At 45.5% G+C, this 15,909-nt stretch overlaps 1 protein-coding gene across 1 annotated transcript in view; it reads left to right on the forward strand.

The window, feature by feature from the left end:
* Positions 1–4,769: 4,769 nt before the first annotated feature.
* FREM3 (FRAS1 related extracellular matrix 3) overlaps positions 4,770–15,909 on the forward strand; it is a 101,033-nt gene continuing 89,893 nt past the window's right edge. Inside the window, exons 1-2 of the mRNA XM_054028899.1 lie at positions 4,770–9,997; positions 12,235–12,324. Of these exons, the coding sequence (XP_053884874.1) occupies positions 4,858–9,997; positions 12,235–12,324 (5,230 nt within the window). The 5' untranslated portion in view covers positions 4,770–4,857. The remainder of the gene's footprint in view (positions 9,998–12,234; positions 12,325–15,909) is intronic.

Here is a 15,909-nt window from a genome sequence, read left to right on the forward strand (position 1 = left end):
ATAGGAGTAGGGTTAGTGCTAGAAACTTGCAAGCCCTATGAGCGCTAACGTTTGCCGAGGCTCTGACAAACATCTATAACCTGTATAGTACATCTAGGTGTGTCAGTTTGAAAGCTGAGTGGAGGGTTTGCATGGGAGACTTTGCAACTAGGAAAAGGTTAGGATACATTGTAATTGTGGGGACAAATCAAAGATTTTCATCAGCAAGAAAGGTGCTCCATTTAGCACTTAAAATGGAGACTGAGCTACTTCAGTTCATTTTTTTTCAAGGTGGTGGTGGTCAAAGGGCCAATGTCCGTTGAGAGCACTCACATAGTATGCATCGAAAGCCTCCTCTACCCAACAGGGGAAAGAGAATGCTAACAAAGCAAGGACCTGACAGCTGCACGCTTACCGCTTACCCTGGGGCCAGCCCTGTGGATAGTTTCCAGGTATGTCTACACAGCAAAGAAAAACCTGTGGCTGACCTGTGCCAGCTGACTTGGGCTCACAGGGTTCAGGCTGCGGGCTGTTTCATTGCAGTGTGGTCTTCCAGGCTCCAGTTTTGTTTTTTTTTTCTTTGCTGTGTAAACATTTAGAGTTTGAAATCTCATTTGTGCCTCAGAGGAACCAGGTTTTGGAAACCAGGATAAAATTTTTCATCTTGTATTAGCAAAAAGGAAAAAATTATACTCTCAAATGGCTATGTGTGGTTCCCAACTAAGTTAAGATGAGCTCCACCTGCACATCCTAGGGCAGAATTTGCCCATTGTCTTACAGGAGCTATGTTGATTTTGTCCTAGTTGCTGTGAAAGATATCTCAAGTGAAAACCTGACCAGTGTATGCATCCTCATAAAGCAATGGTTGAAGCTGCTACCCTGCATTTAGATCTATTTGCCTATTTTAGGAATGTCTCATGTCATATCTATGCACCAAGATCCAGTCATGCTGCCACTCAAAAGAAAGGGATTTCATTTTTTTTAGCTTATGTAGCTAAATGTATCTATCTGCAAAAGAAAATAGTTCCATACTTACAATTAAATTTAGAAATATGCCTCTTCTATGTTTTTATTTTTCAGATTCTTTGGTACTTTTTCTATTCTGGATATCCATTAATAAAGCCTCCCTCCCCTACACCCAAATACTGTAGCAGAGCTTCATCGAACAAACCTCCTTTATACAAGATGAAAGGAAAAGGGATTTGATTTTTGAAAAGCTTGAATGGGCCTGGAAACTGAGTATTAGCCTGATTTGGAAGACTTAAACCAAGCCTTGAACCAATAGGAGCACCACTCCAAGGCACTGCTCAGAGGGCCAGACCTTTTGATGAATGTCGGTTGAGAGCACTCAACACCTCCTAAGATAGGGGAGGAGATGTATCTTTGGACATTCCAGTGTCCCTGCAGTTTAACACCTGTGTAGCATTTGGTTTATACTCTGAAATTTTGTAGTGCTACAAAATAGCTACCTCTATTGAAAGACCTTTCCTCATTTTCAGTGTTGAGGGTCATACCCACTTACGCAGTAAATAACTCTGTACGTTCAGAGATCTTTCTGGCTGTCAGCTTGATGCCTGTTCATCAATGTGAGTGACTATGAAAAAGAATTGCAGTGTGACAGCATGGTCCATTACCAGAAATCAGGTTTTGTGAAAGACCTTTCTGCTCACTTGGGCTGCAGTTTGTAATTACCATGGTAATCTGTTGTGAAATGTCAACCCTATAGTACATCAGAGTCATCAACAATGGATTACTCTACTTAGCCACCTCCTAGCCATACCTCCTTGTGTACAGCAATGCTCTCACAATAAAAAGCAAACTTTACTAGTCATAAGAAAACAACATAATCTGATTTACATCAGAGAAAACTGGCAAATAACTTTCATTTTTCCTGCTTGCAAAAAACTTCTTACCACCACCCACAGCTAGTTTAACTCTCCACAGGAAGATTTGGAATACTGTCAGTATCTTATTTTCCTCTATCTCTCTACGTTTTATCATTTACTAAACCCTCAAAACAGGTGTTACTCTTACTTCATCCTTCCTTAGAAATGGTGGACCAGCCCCTCCACTAAAGTCAATGGAGCTACATTGACTTACACCAGCTGTGCATCTGACCCTGTATCTTGAGCTGCTCTAAGGGTTTTTTTATTGTTTAATTCCATCTGAGAACATAAAGAAGAAAAATTGTGGGCCTGATTCACAACTAGATCCTAACCAGGGAATGTGTAGAATATAGATTCTAGATAAGTATCCAAGAAAATATAGGGGTAGAGTCACCACTATGGTACACCTGTTTTTCAGTTAGTTACACTGGTGTACAACTGGAGCAACACTGTGGTGTCAGGCCCTTTATATGCTCTTTTCCTGATGCTTGACTAATCTATATTCTACATATTCCCTGATCACACAACACACATTACTTAGAACACTAGTTATATGATGAATAGTAGACAACATAATAGCCAAGCCCTGCTCACCTTATTCAAGCAAGTAGACTTATTGACCTCAATGGAACTGCTTGTGTGAGGAGAGTGAGCAGGATTTGGCCTTCATTTTGTATAGCATTCTTCATACAATCTTTATTAGTAATAATCTTCTTTGGGTGTAAACTCCAAAGGGCCCCCCCCCTCATATCCCAACAGAATTTGGTCTAATAAAAGATATTAACACACTCACCTTGTCTCTCTCAATTGTGTATTGATGTACAATGTACAGCTTTAAGTCACTGAAGAAACAAATCCCGATAAAAGTTGATTGCTCCCAACCACGCTTTAATCTTGAAGTCTTAACTCCAAAGAATATGGCCACGGAGTATGTAGAACTATAGCTTAGCCTACTGTACCTTAAAAATGCTGTATCTGAGAGGGAAAGATTCTACTCTTTAAATCACCATTGGCAAATTTAAAAACTAATAAAAGCAGTAAATTGTATAAAGCTCTGGATAAAAGTAGTATCTTGTCTCCTAGTGTGCCCTCTACTGCTTATACAGAAACAAACTAGAAATAATTTTTTGAAAGCTTTACTGGTGTAAAAACCACAAATTAAACCAAAAAATGTTTTTAAAACACAAAAAGACTTACAAGGACTGATCTTGGTCCCATTGTAGTCAATGGCAAATGACCAATTAATTTAAATGGAAGCAGTAGCAGGGCAAACATATAAGAAAAACTGGGTTACTTAAAAAATACTATTTCTTTTCTTCAAGTTCTTAAGAGGATATTACAAAAAGTAAATAAAATGTAATGATAAAAGTATTTTATACTCTTCTCCCCATACCAGAATAGCATTAGGATAAATCAGTCAATTTTTTTTTAATAATGTGCTTTTAAAAAATAAAGACTGTTTTATTCCAATGGAAATTGATTTAAATCAAACATTCCTTTTCCCTCTAGGCAACCCTAGTATTGAGCTTGTACATGAAGAGGGAAAGTGAAATTAACAAGAAACTTGCTGAAAATGTAACACTGGCCAGGCTATTTTCACTATCCAAACTGCAAACAATAAAATAGAATAAAGCATAAACAATAAATATGATTTTACAATTATTTTCATTTAAATAATTAAGCAAAACTGAGCACACAATGTTGTGATCATGTAAATGATCCCTAAATGCATGTTTGCTTTTGATTTTTGTTGTTTACATTCATGGTGGTCTTTAATTTGTTTTGTATCTTTAATTTGTGTACCAATATTTACAGAAAAGGCAATTACAACAGTTTGTCATGATGGATGCATATGTTTGGGTAAGCTCCTTGTCTCTATAAGAGTAGCCATTCAGTAAATTGGTTTCTCAAGCCTTCCTCTTCTCTCCCTAATGCTATAGTTCGAAAATCTCAGCCTTGTCTCCTGTGGATTTGCTAGTGTTTGTTTGGCAGAACCAGATACTAAGTCAAAGGCAACACAAACTTTCCATAGTAGGCTCAAAACTTGGCTTCTTAATATACTCCCTGTAGAAGTTGCTCCTTTCCTAGTTTGGCTGTCAAGTGTGTTTTTTTTTTTTTTTTTTTTTTTCCCAGATGTATAGCATGCTCTACGGAAGGGCATTGATAGTACCAGGAGTTTTAAAAAAACTGTTTCAGAATGCTCTCCTGTTCCTTAAACACCTTTTGGAGAGTTAGAGAAAGATGTTTATGGTAATAAGGGATTTGAAGCAGGTTCAGTGTCACTCTCCCCAGCTGGGACAGCACTTAACAAGCTTAAGAGCCACAACTGAAAATAATTATGTAAGAGCTTAGTATGAGTCTTACTACAGTACAGCTCTCTATCTTAGTTGATTGAAGGAGCTGAGCTAAAAAGCCCCATGCTGCTGTCAATGACACCTGTGTAAAGGCAGAGACATTGCGTTTAAAGAGAGTGCAGAGTCTGGCTCTTAAAGCTGATCCAAGGAAGCACTAGGAAGCTGTGGTTCCTAGTGTTTGACAAACCATCTTATGTGAGGTGAGAGATTAATAGGTCAGAACAAACTCAAAGCTGTGTGCTCTTGTGGGGTACACCTTAAACTCGAGCAATTCGCGGTGGAACTAGAGCCCTAGTCAGCTGAAGTCACTGCCGTCCCAGAAGAGACGAGTGGGTCCCTGTAGTGGAAAATCAGAGCCGGGGGAGGATTCCTGTCCCCCCCTCTCCTGGGTGCTTGGTTAGTTTGTCTAGGAGCTGCTTTCTCCTCTAGGCTGTAGGACAGACGGTGGGTCCCCGCGTGGGCTGTGTCAATCTGCTCCGGGGCGGTGCTAGGAGCTGCCACCCCCTCCTCCACCTCTTCTCTTTAGTACCTGCAGCCGGCTGGGGCAGAACAGTACGCACCGCTCGCCCAGCTGTTAGAAGAGGAGGCGGCCAGTGCACCTTGCCGCGGAGCCGCGGCAGCCGGGCTTCCAGGGGGCGATGGCTAGTGGTTCGCCCCGGCACCGCCACTGCCTGGTGCTGCTGGCCGGGGTGTTGCTGTGCAGCCTGGCGGCAGGGCGAGAAGCGCAGCAGGACCCGGACCCGCTTCCCCTCCTCCTGCCCCCGGGACTCGGCGGCGGCGGCGCCCCCGAGCTGCGGGTGGCCGGCAGGGGGCTGCGGGTGCCCTGCGGCCGCTCCGTGCCGCTGGACCCGGCGCGGGACCTGGTGATCCGCGTGCCGCCGGGGGAGAAGTGCGAGCTGACGGCGCTGGAGAGCGAGGAGGGGGGCCCGCCCCGCCTCGGCGCCCTCTCCCCCCGGCGCTTCCCCTGCCGCTTCGGCCCCGGCCAGGTCACCTACACCCACTACGGCGCCCCCAGCCCCGGCCGCTACCGCCTGCGCCTCCAGCTGCGCTCGGGCTCGCCGCGCCGCCCGCGCCTCCTGCCCCTGGCGCTACCTGTGGAGGTGCTGGCCCGGCCGCCGCGCCTGCTCCGCCGCCACCTGCCGCTGGAGGTGGAGTCGCGGCTGGGGCTCAGCCCGCCCCTGGACGCCAACGTGCTGGGCTTCCCCGAGGGCCGCTGCCGTCTCACCGTGCTGCCCCCCTCGGACGGCGGCGCCCTACTGCCCGCCCAGGGGCGCCTGGTAGAGTCCCACGGGCGCCCGCTGCCCCCTGGCTACAGCAGCGAGTGCGGCCGCTTCCTGCGGGCCGGGATCCGCTACCAGCACACGGGGGCTGAGCCCTGGTCCAGCCGCGACTCCATCCCCATGCGGGTGGAGCTGCTGGAGGACGGGGAGCGGGAGTACTTCCAGGTAGTGGTGCGGCTGCCGGGCAGCGCGGAGAACACGGCCCCCTCCCTGGGCTTCGCAGCGCTGCTGGTGGCTGAGGTGGATCAGTTCGTGCTCACTGCCCTCACCCCCGACATGCTGGCGGCCGAGGACCTGGAGAGCCCCCCGGACCTGCTGCTCTTCAGCCTCACCGTGCCCTGGCCCAGCCCCGGCGGGCGGGAAGGTGAGGATCTCTGGCTGCGGGGCTACCTGCTAAGCACCGACGAGCCCAGCCAGCCGCTCACCTCCTTCACCCAGCGGGAGCTGAGGGAGCTGAAGATCGCCTACCAGCCGCCCACGGTGGACTCCGACCAAGAGCGCATCTTCCAGCTGGAAATGAAAGTGTTGGACCCTGAGGGCACCTCTTCGGAGCCCTTCGCCTTCATGGTGGTGGTGAAGCCCATGAACACGCTGGCCCCAGTGGCTACCTTCAGCCAAGCCACTGGCCCCCAGCTGATGCTCTTCGAGGGCCAGTCAAGGCCTCTGTCTGACACTCTGGAGATAAGCGATGAGAACAACCTCAGCGAGGTGAAGGTCTGGGTGACCCGGGGCTTGCGACATGGCGAGCTCAGGGTACTGGGTGCGCCACCCAGCCGCAAATACTTCACAGCAGCCGAGCTGGAGGCTGGGCAGGTAGTTTACCAGCACGATGGCAGCGAGCACAGCTACAGTGATAACACTGTGTTCCGCATGGAGGATGGTCAGCACCAGGTGGAGTTTCTTTTCCCCATCATCATTGCCCCTGTTGATGACCAGCCGCCCCTGCTCAACGCCAACACCGGGCTGGTGCTGAGAGAGCGCCAGGCTGTCCAGATCTCGCCCTTCATTCTCAGTGCCACTGACGTTGATTCTGAAGAGTCAACTATTCACTTTATACTTCAGGAGGACACTGAGGAGTCTGCCCATGCCTCACACTCCCACCGCCTGGGTGAGCTGCTCCTGCGCCAGGCAGAGCCACCGCCATCCTTTCAGAGCGAAGAGGACGTGGAGGAGGCTGGTGATGCTTCATCTTCCTGGCGCTTTGTGGAAAGTGAGGGTGTGTATGAGAAGGTGGTGACCGAATGGCTGCAGCAGGACATCCTGGATGGAAAGCTGTTCTACAGGCACACAGGACCCCATAGCACCAGTCCTGTGATGGACCAGTTTCTGTTCTGCCTCCAGGATGACAATGAGCCCCCTAACCAGTCTGGAGAGCAAGTGTTCACCATCCAAGTGCAACCAGTAGACCATTTGCCCCCAGAACTGTACCCAGGCACCAGCCTACAGATGACCGTCTTGGAGTACCAGGTGACCCATTTCAGAAAGCGCTATCTGTGCTATACTGACCTGGACACAGATGACAGCAAGTTGAAATATACTCTGCTTACACCCCCAGCTGACATAGATGAGAACCACCCTGTGCTGGCTGGCGAGATCGTGCTGGCTGACAACCCTCTTGTGTCCATTACTCAGTTCACCCAAGCCCAGGTGAACCATCAGAAGGTGGCATACCGGCCTCCAGACCAGGAGCTGGGTATCACACCAAGGGTGGTGCAATTTAACTACAGTGTAGAGGACTCAGCGAGCAACTCTGTGCCAGGGACTTTCACTCTCTTCCTGCAGCCAGTGGACAATCAGCCCCCCCAGATCACCAACATGGGCTTCACTGTGCTCGAGGGGAGCAGCTTCCTTCTCACCACTACTCAGTTGGATGCCACTGACCAGGACACGGACACAGATCAAATTATATTCATCTTAATCCAGGCACCCCAGCATGGCCACCTTCGCTACCTGGAGGGGCTGATAGTCCAGGGAGAATCTTTCCTGCTAGATGATATTGCCAGTGGGCGTATATCCTACCAGCACAGTGGTGAGGAGTCCACCAATGACTCCTATCAACTGGAAGTGAGTGATGGCATCCACCATGTGCCAATCACTGTTAGGATCACTGTGCAGCCAGTGGATGATGAAAGGCCTAGTCTCACTCTACCTGGTGGTAATGGGCAGCTGGGACCCTCTATTGATGTGCTAGAAAATGGTGTCACTGAGATCACTACTTCCCTTCTCCAGGGCACAGATGAGGATACTGATGATCTGGCTCTGACTTTCTTTGTGAGGGATCCGCCCAAGCTGGGTGACATTCTGGTAAATCAGGTACCTGTGGAGAGATTCACCCAGCAAGACCTTACCAGTGGGACAGTAGTCTATGCTCACACTGGTGGAGAGATTGGTCTGAAGAAGAGGTATGACTCTTTCAATCTGACCATCTCTGACCTCTCCCATGAGTGGGTGGTGGGAGGCAGCACAGTGCCAGGGGTGTGTGTGTCTGTGACAGTGCTGCCTGTGGACAGCATTGCACCTAAAGTGATTGTGGGGCCCGAGCTGTTCATTGCCTCAGAGGGAGGGAAGAAAGCTCTGACTCAGCAGCAGCTGGATGCAGAGGATGTGGATACTCCCATGGATGATATTTTATGCACCATCACTGTTCAGTCCACTTCTGGATACCTGGAGAACATCTCTCCAGCCCCTGGGTCTGAAAAGTCTAGGGCTGGCACTGCCATTAGCATCTTCTCCATAAAAGATGTTCGCCTGGGACATATCAGCTATGTTCAGAGCATCCACAAGGGGGTGGAGCCCCTAGAGGACAGATTCACTTTCTGCTGCTCTGATGGCGTCAATGTCTCCCCACACCACTTCTTCCCCATTATCATCATCCCTACCAACGATGAAAAGCCTGAGCTGTTTGTGCGTGAGTTTGTGGTGCTGGAGGGGATGAGTCTGGTTATTGACACTCCCATCCTCAATGGTGCTGATGCTGATCTTCCCCCAGACCACCTGCACTTCTTCATCAGTGTTCCCCCCAAGCATGGGCGAATTGTTCAGCAGCTGACAACTGGCGCCATACCCATCCACAACTTCACACTGGAGGAGATCCAGGAAGCCTCCAGCATTGTCTATGAGCATGATGACTCTGAGTTTAAAGAGGACAGCTTCAAAGTCCAGTTAAGTGATGGCCAGCACACAGTGGAACAGCAAGTGTTGATCATGGTGATCCTTATGGATGATGAGACCCCTAGGATGACTATCAATGATGGGCTGGAGATAGAGATTGGTGAGTCCAAGGTCGTCACTAACAGAGACCTTAAAGCCACAGACATAGATTCAGAGGACAGGAATCTCACCTACATCATCCGCTTGGCACCCAGGCAGGGTCTTCTGCAGCATGTGAGCAAACATGGGGAGCCGTTAGGCAACATTACAGTGGGTATGAACTTCACCCAGGATGATATAGACCAGGGTTTTATCCGTTATGCTCATACTGGCCAACAAGGGGTCCGTGACCTGGTTAAATTTGATGTCACTGATGGCATTAACGCCTTGATAGACAGATATTTTTATATTACCATCAGCAGCATTGACATAGTCTTCCCTGAGGTGATTAACAAAGGGGTAACTCTGAAAGAGGGTGGGAAGGTGACGCTCACAACTGATCTGCTCAGCACTAGTGACATTAACAGCCCTGATGAGAACCTGCGCTTCAGCATCACCCAGGCTCCTAGCCGAGGACACTTAGAGAGCTCGGACAATCCTGGGGTGCCTGTTGCTTCCTTCTCTCAGCTCCAGCTAGCTGGCAATAAGATTTACTACATCCACACTGCAGAGGATGAGGTGAAGATGGACAGCTTTGAGTTTGAAGTGACAGATGGCTATAATCCGGTCTTCCGCACCTTCAGGGTCTCCATTACGGATGTAGACAATAAAAAGCCAATTCTGACTATCAATGATCTTGTGGTTGAGGAAGGGAAGACCAAACTGATTACCCCCTTTGAGTTGACTGTAGAAGATCGGGACACCCCTGACCATTTGCTCCGTTTCACAGTTACCCAGGTCCCTGTCCATGGCCGGATTTTATATAACAGTAGCTATCCTGTGACCAGCTTCACCAAACTAGATTTGAATGAGAATCTGATCAGCTATAGACATGATGGCACAGAAACCAGCCAGGATAGCTTCTCGTTCACTGTGGCTGATGGGACCCACACAGACTTTTACATTTTCCCTAATACCATCCTGGAGACTCATCAACCCCAGCTGTTGAAGATCCAGATCAATCCCCTGGACAATGGGGTGCCACAGTTAGTGGTGAACAAAGGTGCCCCAACTCTGAGAAACCTTCCGACTGGACACTTGGGCTTCTTGATCACCAGCAAGTCACTGAAGGCAGAAGACCGAGACAGCCCACACAAACTGCTGAAGTACAAAATCACAGATGGCCTAGAGCATGGATTCATCATTAATATTGGCCTTGGAAATGACAGCATTAACACATTTACACAAGGTTGGTGCTAATGGATTTAATCATTTACCGCCTGTAGATCCAGGAATATACCTTAGACAATTCACTTGCTCACTTATGAGGTAATTTTAAAATTAAACTGGATTGTCTTTTAAAAATAATGACAAAAACTTAAAAGATCTTAAACCATTTACAAGGTACATGGGTAGCTTTGAAATTACAAATAAATACATTTTAAAAGGAAGCTGCAAGTCTTGTTTTACCTGCCAACACTTAACCTAAAGTTCTCTCAAGACTTGATAACATTCCTAAAGTGTGGTCTAGTGGTTAGGTCCTGGTACAATGCATCAGGAGGCATAGGGTAAAATTTTCAAAAGCACCTGCGGATAACAGGCTTGGGATTGTGGGACTCACCCTAGCGCTCTAAAACTAGCTGTATAGGCAGCACTTTGAAGTTGCAGCTTGGGCTGGAGTTCCAGCTCTAAAGCCTAGAGATGGGGGTTGGTTTCAGAGCCTGAGCTGCAACTTCAATGTGGGTAAGAACCTCACTTCTTCAGATGCAAGCCTGCATCTTGCATCTGAAGAAGTGAGGTTCTTACCCACGAAAGCTTATGCTCCCAATACTTCTGTTAGTCTCAAAGGTGCCACAGGACCCTCTGTTGCTTTTTACAGATTCAGACTAACACGGCTACCCCTCTGATAATTAACTTCAATGTGGTGTCTATGCAGCTATTTTTAGAGCACTAGCATGAACCCCGCAAAATCGAATCTGTTGACCTAGACTGGGAGGCTTGCTGCTGGTTTGTTTCCATGGGCTGTGTAGACATACTTTATGTGATTTAGGAGCCCATGGCCTATTGACTTTCAATGAGACTTGAAAGGGGCGCCTAAATCACAGAAATACTTTTGAAAATTTTAGCCTTAGCCTCTATTCCTGTCTTGCTGTGTAATCTCTGAGAAGTCATTCCAAGTTTCTGTGCTTTGGTTTCACCATCTGTAAAAATGGGGCTGAAAATGTTTGGAGATTTACTGATGATGTGTCAAAGTCTGATCTGGGACCCTGTCACAGGACATAAGTCATTTCCATGGACAGCAATGTGGAGTTACTCATCTCTTGCAGGGGGAGAATCAAGTCTTAATTTGGCCCCACAAGTGCTTTGACTCTAGACCTCCGTTCCACCTCCCATGGGTAGACCCCTGAACAAAAGATGGGGACAAAGGTAAAAGGGGGAAGGCAGCCACCTTAGTTTCTGGATTTAGAAAAAGAAGAAAAAGCTATTAGGTTGCAAATCTGCATGATTTCAGATTTTGAGTTCTTTATCACTTAAGTCTTTTGGTTAATCTTTCAAGCTCTAATATAGTAAAAATTGTTTACAATTCAGCTGGGAATGTTCCACACCTGTAAAGAATTATGATTTCAATTAACTAAAAGTACTGAAATCAACCATGAGGCAAGCAGGTGCCATTGCCATTGAAGTCCACAGGAGTTAACACCCACATATGGCAGGGTAGTATTAGATCCAGGACATTTGCATTGCTGAGTTGGGTCTGAAGAAATAGGTATTTTAAGCTGCATAAAGAGTGTTCACGTAAAACTGAAGCTGTCAACTTATTTCTTGTGTGTGAAGAAGCAAAAGTAAAAGATCGTCAGTGAGCTTTGACTCAGACTTTTAGTAAGTTCAGAAATAGTCACAGTACCAACTAAAATTAATTAAAATTCCCACACTTCCCACTATTTCATCTGATACCCAGTCATTTGGAATAGTTTTGGGTGTTAGGGTTTTTTTTTTTTTTTTAAAGCACAAAACTATGGGGATCAAGTTTTACTCCCCAATATATAATTTAGGCATAGCATGGTCATTCTCATTATAATGTTGGTGATTAATTGCAAATCTAGTTTTCAGAAACTTATTTAAACTTTTAAATAATATATTAAAGAACAGATTAAAACACAACAGAAGTTAGTTTTTAGCTTTAAATTAGTAATCAGGTTAATTACTGCTGCATTGCAGAGCAAGGACTATGGTAGGAACTAATGCTATCTCAATAGAGTTTGAGTTCTTGTTTATACAATTTAAAGTGATACATCTTCTAAAACTGGCTTTTTCTTTGTCTAAGACAATGTTAAAGTATTATTCTTCAAAAACAATTAGTAATTTATGGGATGACTATCAAATATTGTTTATTGAATTAAAATACTAACATTCAAAATGTATTGGTAAGTGTTATACTCTGCAGTAAAATGCTTTGGTGATTCACTAGCATGTTTCTTTTATCAGCTGATATTGATGAAATGAAGATCAGCTATGTCTTGAAAGAAGGTGATAGTTCTACCAGTGACATCTTCTACTTCTCCATTGAAGACAATGGTAAGGTTATACTTCTTATATGTACTATACCTTAAAATGAGATCCAGCAACAGAATAATATTGATATTGGAATTCATAAAATACTTCACTCTATTTTACTGCAAGTTCATGAGTTTTATGTACAGTTTTATACTGAGATAATGGATGAATCACTTATTAAATATATAATGTTAAAATTAATGTAAATTGCTAAGGCAAACTAAATGGTATAAGAAATTATTAATGGGTTACAAAATCTTTCACCATGGTGTTACTAATTCAAATCTTGCCACAGTTCAGTAGTAAGTAGAAGTTGTTACTATATGATTGCTGTTCTGTGGAAAGCTGTTGTTGGTTCTAGTCCAGTTCCTAGTGTTCAGCCAAGCGCATTACAAAAACTTAATACACCGCCCAGGGCTGGCTCCAGGGTTTTGGCCACCCCAAGCAGCCAAAAAAAAAAAAAAAAAAAGCCGCGATCGCAATCTGCGGCGGCAATTCGGCGGGAGGTCCTTCACTCCCAGGTGGAGTGAGGGACCGTCCGCTGAATACCTGGACGTGCCACCCCTCTCCGGAGCGGCTGCCCCAAGCACCTGCTTGAGAAGCTGGTGCCTGGAGCCGGCCCAGACACCGCCCCCTGGGTATAACGCGACCCGATATAACATGAATTGGGATATAACGCGGTAAAGCAGCACTCCAGGGGGCGGGGCTGCGCACTCTGGTGGATCAAAGCAAGTTCGATCTAACGCGGTTTCACCTATAACACGGTAAGATTTTTTGGCTCCTGAGGACAGTGTTATATCGAGGTAGAGGTGTATTACTATAGGTGGCCCTTGTTAATAGTGAAGCAGAGAGACCAAGAACAGAATCAGCATGGAGGCTAAACACTACATTGCCTGCACACCCCAGGAGTTGGTCCTTCTAGATCAAGATTGAGATACTGGTATGCCTGGTTAAATTTGTACTGCTGTCGCCTATGCTGGGGCCATCTTTACATGATGTGAATTGTCATAGCTCTATGGACTTAAATGAAGTTATGACAATCCACACCAGCCAAGGATCTGCTGTCCAAGTATCTGTTTTGTGTACTTCAGTTTTCAGTGATGTCAGTTTGGCATTATTCACCTTATGAACACTGGTAATGCATGCAGTTTTTTCCCCTTTTCAGTAACGATTTATCTGAATGAAATAGTTGGTGTATTTTGCTTGTTTGTTTTAACAAGGGCTCAATCCTGCAAGTGTTTTGCATTCTGAATTCTTATCGAAGTTAACAGAAGTTCTGCATATGGGTCCTAGCTGAGGGAAGACAGGAAGATTCATTCTGTGATATTTGATATTGAATTTTGCAGACTGATTGATTAACATATGTTGCAAACTTCCTAACTGATTCAATGTAATGAGGCTAATGGAGGTTCTGTGTGTGGAGGGCTTGCAGGATCAGGCCCTAAATGAAACATTCCATAAAAATTGCATTTTTTTTAAAAATGCACCCCTTTTGAGTGTTCGCTATCAGTCCTTGAACAAAGGCTGTAACAGCATTAAAATACTTTCTCCAAAATGGTTGACCCAAAATCAAATCTAGGTGCTGGTACAATGACTGGCCCACATTGTCTGAATTCAGTGTATTATCTTCTGTTCTAATTATAGGAAACAAGGGAAATGGCCCAGTAAATGGTGCTCTTTTTGAATGATGACCGCTGTATTCTATTGAAAAATAGAACTGATTCTGTTCTCACTTTGTGCCAGTGTACTTCATTGTATTTAATAGAGAGATACCAATTTAAAACTGGTTCAAAATTAGATTCTGGACCAATGATCACGTTTATTCTTAGACGCATATCTTCCTTTCCAGAGGCAAAAAGGAATAGAAGAAAAAATGGGCTGCCTCTGTGAGTCAGTGAGCAGCTGGGGGTTTGGGCTGCAGATCATGCAGAGACTGACCTGCTGCACAGCTAGCAGTTGAAAGGTATCCTGATATCCACCCTTCCCATCAGCACAGGCAGCGATGGCTGGAACATTTTCTTTTGTCATTGACCTCCTTTACCACCTGCCATTAGTTCAGACTCTCCTCTGGTGTGTCAAAGCCAGAGAGGAGGAGTTGCTGTTGCTTCCTACAGTGGTAGTTCACTATGCAAGTAGCATTGTAAATTGTGACCCTTTGAAAGGGGATTGTACCCTGCAGAGTGCCTCTTTCCCCACTCCTTCCCTCTCTAGTTAGCCATACCTTTATTATTGGAAAGCTGAGTTTGTTGACTGGGCTTCAGGCAGCTGCTTAGCAGCGGGGAAGCGTTACTGCATGTCACACCCATCCACAATCTAGCCCTATGTAAGGGTTTCAAGATCAGGTCCCTGGGCTTATAATTACAAGGAAATAGTCACAAGAATGACTTTGCATATTTATTGTATCATATCAGATGGAAATAACATGTTATTTACAAATAGGACAAATGTCATAATGTGCAGTTGTGTTAATACAAAAATAGTTGAACTGTACATTGTTGCATGGAGACAGCTCACATATTCACTAGCGACTTCCAATAAAAATTGGTGTTTAGCTTGTGCCTGGAATTTACAGAGTTTAAAATGTAGGAAATGTAAAAATAAATAAATAAAATAAATGAGCTTGGGAAAAAGACCTAACTTACAGCAAAAAAGCCAAGGCAAATGGTCATGAGCAGAGTTTGTACTTTCTCCTCAGAGTACTCAAAAGTACTTCATATTATTAAAATCAAAATGTATTAAAACAACATTATGGATGAAAAATCAACCACACTAAGGGTACCTCCAGACTACCCGCCGGATCGGCGGGTAGCGATCGATCCATCAGGGATCAATATATCGCGTCTCATCTAGACGCGATATATTGATCCCCGAACGCGCTCCCGTCGACTCCAGAACTCCACCAGGGCAAGCGGCGGTAGTGGAGTCGATGGGGGAGCCGCGGCTGTCAATCCTGCGTTGAGAGGACGGGAGATATGTCGACTTCAGCTAAGGTATTCCCGTAGCTGAAGTTGCGTATCTTACATTGACCCCTCCCCCCCAGTGTAGACCCGCCCTATAGCTCTAAGTTATTCCTCTTTCAGCAGCCGTAGCTTGAACGCTTGTACGTATACGGCTAAATTGTTGCATAAAACCGTGTGAATTTACCTCATTTGTGGTAATCCTTGTTTCTGCTGAAGATCCAACTTTAATGTTATGTGATTCCAAATCACTCTGATTTTTTTGGTATCACTTTAAAGTTCATTAAGACACACTGTGAAAATGAGAGAACAGAAATCTGACATAAATGTCAGTGTTCTACCCACAACAGTTTATTACACAGACCCTTACAAGGTCACGTGTTTGGAAAAAAGAAAGCTGATCACAATAAAACAAATCCGTTTCCCAGACAGTTACTCCAGGAGACTTATGGGAATGTGAGCCATGTATGTTGGTGGTATATGTTTATATGACTTAGCAGATGGATGACATCTAACAAAGTGCAGGAAGGAATTACAACCTATTGGGTAGATCTGGCATCCAAAGCTTGTAAAGGAGCTGCTTTTATAAAGGTTTCTGTACTTACAATGAACGTGCTAAAAGAGTTCCATTCTTAATGGCTTTCAGGAT

Source organism: Malaclemys terrapin, chromosome 5 (genome assembly GCF_027887155.1).
Source record: "Malaclemys terrapin pileata isolate rMalTer1 chromosome 5, rMalTer1.hap1, whole genome shotgun sequence".
NCBI lineage: Eukaryota > Metazoa > Chordata > Testudines > Emydidae > Malaclemys > Malaclemys terrapin.